Source organism: Peromyscus californicus, unplaced genomic scaffold, assembly GCF_007827085.1.
Source record: "Peromyscus californicus insignis strain IS unplaced genomic scaffold, ASM782708v3 Scaffold_24__1_contigs__length_46423439, whole genome shotgun sequence".
NCBI classification, from domain to species: domain Eukaryota; kingdom Metazoa; phylum Chordata; class Mammalia; order Rodentia; family Cricetidae; genus Peromyscus; species Peromyscus californicus.
Window position 1 is genome coordinate 45592320 of NW_026294535.1, and position 9816 is coordinate 45602135.

The 9816-nt window shown below is 36.2% G+C and overlaps 1 protein-coding gene across 1 annotated transcript; it reads right to left on the reverse strand.

Moving 5' to 3' along the window:
* Positions 1–280: 280 nt before the first annotated feature.
* LOC128120060 (olfactory receptor 6C75) lies at positions 281–4124 on the reverse strand. The gene is made up of 2 exons (XM_052753811.1): positions 4101–4124; positions 281–1246 (listed from the first exon to the last, which is right to left on the reverse strand). The coding sequence occupies exons 1-2, from the start codon at positions 4122–4124 to the stop codon at positions 281–283; spliced, it is 990 nt and encodes a 329-aa protein (XP_052609771.1).
* Between the last annotated feature and the right edge of the window lie 5692 nt (positions 4125–9816).

Consider the following 9816-nt stretch of genomic DNA (forward strand, 5'->3'; position numbering starts at 1 on the left):
GACATTTTCAGTTGAATAATCTGTCATTTTAGAAATAGTACCAAAGAATAAATTTCATAAATTTTTATATACCTTTAATTATATTTTCCTTAGCAAAATAATTTAAAACACCCAATACATTTCATCTTGTATTTCTATTTATTCTTTACACACATTTTTGCTCCAGCTTATTAGTAAGTTTAATACATTTTAATAGTTGTTGGGAAAGAATCCATGTGGAGAGGGACAGAGATTTTCATCCAGCTCTGTCTTCAGAGGTCCCTTTTCCTCATGATCATGTTCATTTCTTTGAGGAAAAGAGAACTCTCTGGACCATGGCTTTGAAGGCTTGCTTCACTTGTTGGTTCCTCAGCGTATAGATGAAGGGGTTCAGGAGAGGAGCCACTGAGGTGTTGAGCACGGCTACTCCTTTGCTTAAAGTCACCCTCTCCCTTGCAGAAGGCTTGATGTACATGAAGATGCAGCTGCCATAGGAGAGGGAGACAACAATCATATGGGAGGAGCAAGTGGAAAAGGCCTTTTTCCTTTGATTTGTAGAAGGAATTCTCAGAATTGTCCGAATGATGTTTGTGTAGGAGAGAATAATTAATGTCAAGGTGACCATGAGTGTTACCACAGCTAACAAAAATGCCATGAGTTCTAGAAAGTGAGTGTTTGAGCAAGAAAGCTGCAAAATTGGAGAAGAGTCACAGATGAAGTGGTCAATTATATTGGAGGCACAGAAGTCTAACTGTAGCAGAAGGATAATTGGTGGAAAGATGATCAGAAATCCTGCAAACCATGAGCTAAAGACAAGAAGAATGCACACACGGTTGCTCATGATTGTTGTGTAGTGGAGAGGTTTGCAGATGGCCACGTAACGATCATAGGACATGGCAGCCAGAAGGTAAAATTCTGTTACTCCCAAGAAAATGAAAAAGAATAGCTGAGCCACACAACCATTGTAGGAAATGGTTTTGTCTCCTGTCACAATAGTGACAAGGAATCTGGGAATGCAGACAGATGTGAATGATATTTCTAGGAATGAGAAATTGCGAAGGAAGAAATACATGGGTGTCATCAGATGGGCATCTGAGAGGGTGAGGATGATGATGATGAGGTTTCCAGTCACACTTAGCATGTAGGTAATAAGAAGAAATGTGAAAATCACAAGCTGCCATTGTGGGTCATTTGTCAATCCAAGAAGAATAAAATCTGTTACTGATGTGGAATTTCTCATAATAGTTTCTGCTTCTAAAGACATTTTCTAAATAGATGAAGAAATAAGAAATCAATATTGCTAATAAAGAAATGAACTTGTTACCTGTGCCCAGCTTATTTTACTTAGCACACTATTCTTCAAATTCATCTATGATATAATAGATGTCAAGGTGGCAACGTCCCTTTTATAAAGCTGGATATTATTACACATTGTGTACATAAACATAAATAATATTATACATTATTTTATATTTGTAACATAGTCTATGTAATCCTAATATTTTCAAAGAGTAGAAATTTGTAGTTACATAGGATAAGTCTAGATAACTAATGGGGAGTGTCTATATTAACCAAAGTATACTTAATACTGTTGTATTGTTTACTAAAATTTACTTTGGGAGGAGATTTTTATGTACTCTTGCAGTAAATGGAAAAACAACAAATAGAAGATGATGCATAAAATAAATTTTTTTATTGTAGTAATCATTTTACTACATATAAATATTAAGACATACTGGTATACATTATGTATCGAATGAATAAAATACCTGGCTAAACATATATACTTAAATATCATTGTTGCTATCATTGTTTAAAATTGATTTTGTGGCAAATCAAACAAAATACTTATTAAAAAAGCCTCTGTTCTTACCTCTTTTCATAACCATGACTTTATTTTCTTCATCATGTTCTCTTATATTTCGTCATGAGTCTATGTCTGCTGAATATTCCCTGAAACAAGGAAATGCTTGAGAACTTACTTTCAGTGTAGTGTAGCTCTCTAAAAGATTTTCATGTATAGTGCTTTCCTCTACATTTTAAAAAATTTCTCTATTTTAATTCTTTTCATCTTTACAAACCTTTATACTTTTTGGAGACAACTCTATAGTTCAGAGTAATGTATTCCTGGCATGCACACAAGGACATTTCTGATAGATGAAAGACAACTCGAGTCTAATCTCAACATTTGTGTTGCAATACATTTCCTGTCTGCTATAATGATTTTCTGTAGGAATCTAAATACTCTATTATTGGATATATTTTATTTACCACATTCCTATTTTAAGTCTACATTGTTTCATATAAAGCAATACTTGTGTGAAATGACTTATTTTATTTGTTAGTGAGACTAGTCTTCTTATGCAGCCAGACTTGCCTTAAATTCATAATCTCCTGCCTCAAACCTATGAACTGAGACTACAGATGGGACTTCTTTGTAAACTGCAAGCGCTCTTACCTGTTCTGTTTCCAGCATTGTAAATCACTTTCATGCAGCATTGCTTATTCTGTTTTGTGAATATTAAATGACACAATTCAAAATTCAAGATAAGTTTTCAGGAGAGAAAAATAATTTTCTTTCTTCCATATTTTTCATCCATCACTAATTTTGATGTCATACAAAGTTTTTTTTATTTGTTCATTCATGCATGAAGTTATTTCAAAGCTTTAGATATGTCCCTGTACCCAGTCAACTTGCCCAGTCTCATCTGTTCTCTGCAATCTTTACAAGTGTTACTGCTATGAAGTGGCATGGCATTTCTTCAGCATTAGTTGATTAATTTGATAGGTGAATGAATTTACCTCAATTTTACTTATAAGTTTTCTTGGAAGTGAGGTGTTTCCACTATTATCTGCTCATTGTGGTCATATGGCATGCAGCTTCTTGTTATCTGGTTTTACATGATGAATTTTATACATAGCAAAGTTTGGGACTCATGCGCAGAGCCAAAACAAAGAATATTTGCTTAGTATAGCAAATAACTTTAAAAAATTTTGTACAAACTGATCCCATGTTTCCCAAATTCTAAAAAGTATCACAAGCTGATAAGATGATAAGAACATGAAAAATTATTTAGTCCTATGATTTATAACATAGTTTTGCTACAGTGAAAAATTAATTTGCAATGCTAATTTTTAGTTATAGATTTAATTGAAATTGTATTGTTTATATGTATAAAAAGTATATATTTAAATTGCTTATACAGAACACAAATGCAACTTAAAAAGCAAAAAAATTATTTCTGAATAAATATACTTACTTTTTGCTAAATAATACTGGTATAATCACTGTCATTTCTAATGGATTATTAGTTTGTCTAAATATAAGTGTTTTAGGACTTTTAAAAAGAGTTTTGTAATTGATTTCTGTTATCTTATGCTAGTAACCAAATCTCCAAAATATTAATAATAAAATCCTAAGAACTTTTCAATCTTTAGAAAGACATACATCAACTCATTTCTACTCCTGAATCCAAATATGACTAAGGATCTATGACTCCAGATTATTCTAACTATGCCATCTTAAGAAATAATACTTTGATATATAAAACATAAATCATCATAAATGAAAGCTATATATAATATATAATATAATTTCTTTACTAGCTTGATGAGTGGGGTGATACAATTGGTACCAAAGCAGTGCTATTCAGGTTAGTCCCAATTTTATCTGTTCTATTTAGTGTGGACTCAAGGGGATTGGCTGGCTGAGTAAACAAAAGACACCATGGAGATTAGATCCTCAGGATACTAAGTAGTAAGCAGTGGTCCAAATTACTGTATATAATTTAGAATAGGTATAAATGACCTGAAATAAGCAGAGAAGTATATAAAATGATTTATATTCTATAATTAACTATAACTTTATAAAGAGAAGAAACTAAAACTTAGAGAGCTAGAGATTAGAGCCTGGAGAGATGGCTTAGCAGTTAAGTGCACTTGATGCTCTTGAGGAGGTCCTGGGTTTGGTTCTCAGTACCACATGATGATGCTTCACATCATCGATAGTTCTAGTTCCAGGGGATCTGACACACTCTTCTGACTTTCATTGGCAACAGGCAGATATGTGGTGCACATATATACATGCATGCAAAATTCTTATGAACATAAAATAAGCAAACATAAAAAATAGAGATCAATAGCATCTAAATGGCAGCATACTGAACTGTGACTGAGTAGGGTTTTTCTATTTTAGGGGAAAATGATAATTCATTATGGAGTTTTAGAACGATCTGATGTGCCCATTATTCTGCATGAAGAAAATATCAGGCTTATCTTCACGGTTTTATATCTTTCACCAAGTTGTGATTATAATCACTACCGTTTGTTCATTCAGTCATTATTTTTGAAAACCCACCCCGTCTTGAGTTTAGCCTTAGTTTTAAGCATACAGAAATAATAGACAGTCCTCATTTGGATTTTACTTTCATAAAACAGACTGAGAATTAGACATAATTTTGGATTTGGATTTTACTTTCATAAAACAGACTGAGAATTAGACATAATTTTGAAATCTGTCCCTTCAAGTCAAGTGCAAATAACATTTTCCTACACACATACTTTTATTTAAAATTATTTCATATCATAATATGATTATAAAATTTATCCCTTCTTTCCTTTCTCCAAATTCTCCCATGTACTCCTCTGTGCTCTCTTTCAAATCTCTGGTCTCTTTTTCTTAAATTGTTGTTTTATAAACACACACACACACACACACACACACACACACACACACACACGCACACACACACACACACACACGCACACACACACACACGCGCACGCACACACACACGTACATATACATGTAACCTTCTCAGTCTATGTAATGTTATTAATATGTATATGTTTCAGAGCTGACCATTTGGTATTGCATAATCAGTTGGTATGCTCAAATGAGGTACTGCATATATTCAGTCTTGATAACATGTTAATACAAACAATCAGTGTTTCATTGCCTAATAAAATGGATGATTTCATAACAAACAAGTTGATTAACTGGCCATAGTTTCTTAGTATTTAAGGGTCTGTTTCTTAGGAATGCTTTTAATATCAAATGATATTTTAGAGAACAGAATTCATTCCTCATGGTTAAGTATAAAATTACATCATATGCATTAATGGATGACTTAAGGAGTTACCAAAAGACTGAACACATATGTTAGGATAAGCTTTGGGGAATGATCTCAAAGCCACTGTGCAAATTTATTACCCACAAGAGTTGCCCCTTACAAATTCAATGTTATTCCTGTGAGTTTAGGACCAATTTCACCTGCTGTGATCTAAGCCAGCAGTATAAATGCTTAAGTGTACCTGAGTTAGAAGTTCAATCCCCTATGAGTACATCTGACTTGAAGAATGAAGTAACATTTACAACTGAAAGTGTTGGACATAGTCTCTGCATATAGATAGGCATATCTGAATGGATTTTAAAAAGTGAAAAATGAGCAAATACATAAAATACCTAAAATTGTATGTTTTCAAAGAGAATGCAATCTACATGAATAAATTACCACTACAGAAAGGCAATTGTTCTGTTCTCACTGTTAGAGGCATAAAGCTGTATTGTTCTTGAGAAAATTGAATGCAAATCATTATATATCATTAAATTAGAACTAGAATTAATAGTTACATTTTATTATGCACATCCTAGATATTTCTGTGTTTCATACTGGTAGAGAAAGTTACTCTCCCTAATTGTCAAACAATGAAGCTCATTGTAAATTTAGTTAAGTTACCAAATTTACACAGACAGATTTTACTCTCTAAGATTACACAGGGCTACTGAAGAAGTAGCTGAGATGCTATCTAGAGTTGAACTGTACATCATGTCAGCTATGACATCTCAGGAGTGAGGCAGAAAGTCTTTGTTATATTATTTAGTATAATATATTTCACTATTTGACTATATAAACATTCCAACTTAAGAAAACACCAAAAGTGTAATATTCAGGGGAATTTAAATGGTGACCTAATGAGTAAAGAACTTTTCCTGCCTATTTCTCCAGTGGAAATCCCGAAAGGTGTATCTTCAAAGAAGAGAGAGCATGCCTTTCAGTCTGTTGAATAATTATTAAAAAAAATCATCCTATCAGATTAAGTGTGTCTGGTTTTATGTTGATGTCTTTGATCCACTTGGACTTGAATTTTGTGCAGGGTGATAGATATAGAGATATATTTGTATTCTTCTACATGCTGACATCCAGTTATACCAGCACCATTTGTTGAAGATACATTCTTTTTTTTCCATTGTATGGTTTTGGCTTCTTTATAAAAAATCAGGTGCCTACCCATGGAGCAGCCTAGGTCCTTATGGTCCAGGTTGTCTGAAGGCATCCACAGGCCTGCCCAGCGCCTCAAGGCACTGGGTGGGTGGGTGCCATTACAATGAGTAAGTATATGGTAGAGGAATGGGAGAGAGAGGTGGAATATTCATGTGCTGTAGGCAGATCTGAAGAAGTGAGGATGGTGAGGAATATACTGGTGTTGGCAGCCTGCTTGCCACCTGGGACCTTGGTGATGTTCAGGCCTGGGATGCTGCCTAGGGCCATGTCTGGATCCATGGTCTGTGTTGACATCCATGGCTTCAGTAACCACTGCAGATGGTGTGAATGACAGGTCTGGTCAGACACCTGAGTCCATGTTGGTGTTTGAGGATCATGCTGCCACCAGGGCCATGCTAATATGGACGACATGTGCTGCCACCTGGGGCCATGGTGTTGTCCGGGTCCAGGGTGCTGCCAAGGGCCATGTCTGGGTCTGTGGCCCAGCAGCAGCCAGGGTCTGAGTTAATATCTATGGCTCCAAGGGCTGTACAGATGCCCAGGGTAGGACAGCTACCTGAGACCATATTGGTGTCTGAGGGCCTTACTGCTGCCAGGGCTATAGTGATCTGGATGGCCTGTGCTATCACTGGAGCCATGGTGATGTTTGGGTTGAGCTGCTGCCTAGGGCCATGTCTGTTCTGTGTTCTTACTACAGTTGGGGTCTGTCATGATGTCCATGGTCCATGTTACCACAGAGGGTCATGGGAACTATGCATGTTGAAATCGGAGGGCTGGGCTGAGCTGGCTGGTCCCTCACAGGCCTTGGGCGAGCTGGCCCTGATGGCATGGGCCTAGGAGAGCTGGCTCTACCCCTCTCCTGAGGGGAGTGGTCCCAGTGGCTTGGATTGACCACCTCAGCTACTACCCAGACCCACATTCTTGGCCGAGGGTTGGCCCACCCTAACATCTACCCCATCTATGACCTGCTGTAGTGTGTGAAGGGAGTGGTCCTGTGGAGCGATGACCTCGGGATCTCCATGACTCAGGACAACAGTAGGATATCTGTGAGGAGTTCTGTAGAGGGTTCAGTGATGATGGTGTGCCAGAGGCCTTGAACCAGACCAGTGATTCATGTAATGAACATTTTGCAGATGGAACTGATTGGATGAAAGGGTATACTGTATGATATACTTCAGCTCCCAATGCCACTAGGATGAATGAAGAGGTGTTGGAAAGACAGAGAGGTGAGGTGGTTTTTTGTTTGTTTTTAAAAATAATTTTGGAGGTGTTTCTTTTAGGTGAACACTGCAAGAGTGAGGGGCAGATATGGAGGGACTGGGAAGTGAGTGTAATTGAGGTGCATGATGTGAAATTGCCAAAGAATCAATAAAGAATTATGTTATCGAAAACAGAATACCATTGAAAATGACATTATGTCTTCCCTTTAAATAAGATTCCATTTGATTCTAAAAAAAAATCAAGTATCTTAAACCTGTGATTTACATCTGAGTTTTCAATTTGATTCCATTGATCAACCTATCTGTTTTTATGCCAATACCATGCAGCTTTTATTACTATAGTGTGGTGATATTGTGTTCCACAAAATATTGTGCACCTAATAAACTTATCTGGGGTCAGAGAACACAGCATCCACTAGATATAGAGGCCAGAAAATGGTGGCACATATGTCTTTAATCCTAGTATTCCAGAAGCAGAGATCCATCTGGATCTCTGTGAGTTCAAAGCCACACTGGAAACAGCTAGGCATGGTAACAAGAGCCTTTAATCCCAGGAAGTGATGGCAGAAAGCAGAAAGGTATATAAAGCATGAAGACCAGGAACTAGATCTGGTTAAGCTTTTAGGCTTTTGAGCAGCAGTTCAGCTGAGATCTATTTGGATGAGGACTTGGAGGCTTCCAGTCTAAAGAAACAGGATTAGCTGAGGAATTGGCAAGGTGAGGTGGCTGTGGCTTGTTTTGCTTCTCTGATCTTCCAGTGTTGACCCCAGTACCTGGCTTCAGGTTTGTTTTTATTAGTAAGAACTTTTAAGATTTGTGCTAAAACTATAGCTCTGTAGTACAGTTTGAAATCAGGGATGGTGATACCTCTGGAAGTTCTTTTATTGTACAGAATTACTTTACTTATCCTGTGTTTTTTTGTTTTTTTTCATATGAAGTTGAGGATTGTTTTTTCAAAGTTTGTAAAGAATTGTGTTGGAATTTTGATGCATTGAATCTGTAGTTTGCTTTTGGTAAGAGGGCTATTTTTACTCTATATTAGTCTCACTGATCCATGAGCATGGGAGATCTTTCTATCTTTTGATATCTTCTCTAATTTCTTTCTTCAAAGACTTGAAGTTCTTGTCATATAGGTCTTTCACCTGCTTGATTAGAGTTATGCCAAGATATTTTATATTATTTGTGGCTATTATGAAGGATATTGTTTTCCTAATTTCTTTCTCAGTGCTTTTATTGTTTGTATACAGGATGGCTACTGTTTTTTTGAGTTAATCTTATATCCAGCCAGTTTGCTGAAGGTGTTTATCAGCTTTAGGATTTTTTCTGGTAGAACTTTGGGGTTGCTTATGTATACTATCATAACATCTGCAAATAGTGATAATTTAACTTCCTTTCCAATTTGTATCCCCTTGATCTCCTTTAATTGTCTTATTGCTTTGGATAGAACTTCAAGTACTATATTGAATAGATATGGAGAGAGTGGAAAGCCTTGTCTTGTTCCTGATTATAGTGGAATGGTTTTGAACGCATTGGTGCAGGAGACAATTTCCTGAACAGAACACCAATAGTGCAGGCCCTAAGATAAACAATTAATAAATGGGACCTCATGAAACTGAAGCAATTTGCCTTCTGTAAGGTAAAGAACACTGTCAATAGGACAAAATAGCAGCCCACAGAATGAGAAAATATTTTCACCAACTCCACATCTATCTGACAGAGGGCTAATTTCCAAAATATATAAAGAACTCAAGAAACTAGACATCAACAAACAAAATAATCCAATTAAAAATGGAGTACAGATCTAAACAGAGAATTCTCAACAGAGGAATCTCAAATGGCTGAGAAGCACTTGAAGAAATAAATGTTCAACATTCTTAGCCATCAGAGAAATGCAAATTAAAATGACACTGAAATTTCATCTTACACCTGTCAGAATGGCTAAGATCAAAAACACAAGTGACAGCTCATGTTGGTGAGGATGTAGAGCAAGGGGAACACTCCTTCATTGCTGATGGGAGTGCAAACTTGTACAGTCACTATGGAAATCAATATGACAGTTTCTCTGAAAATTTGGAATCGATCTACCTCAAGACCCAGCTATACCACTCCTGGGCATATACCCAATGGATGCTTCATCCTACCACTAGGACACTTTCTCCACTATGTTCATAGCAGCTTTATTCATAATTGCCAGAAATTGGAAAAAACCTTGTATGTCCCTCAACCGAAGAATAGATATAGTATGGTATATTTATACAATGGAGTATTGCTCAACTTTTAAAACATGACAACATGAAATTTCAAGGCAAATTGATGGAACTAGAAAAAATAAT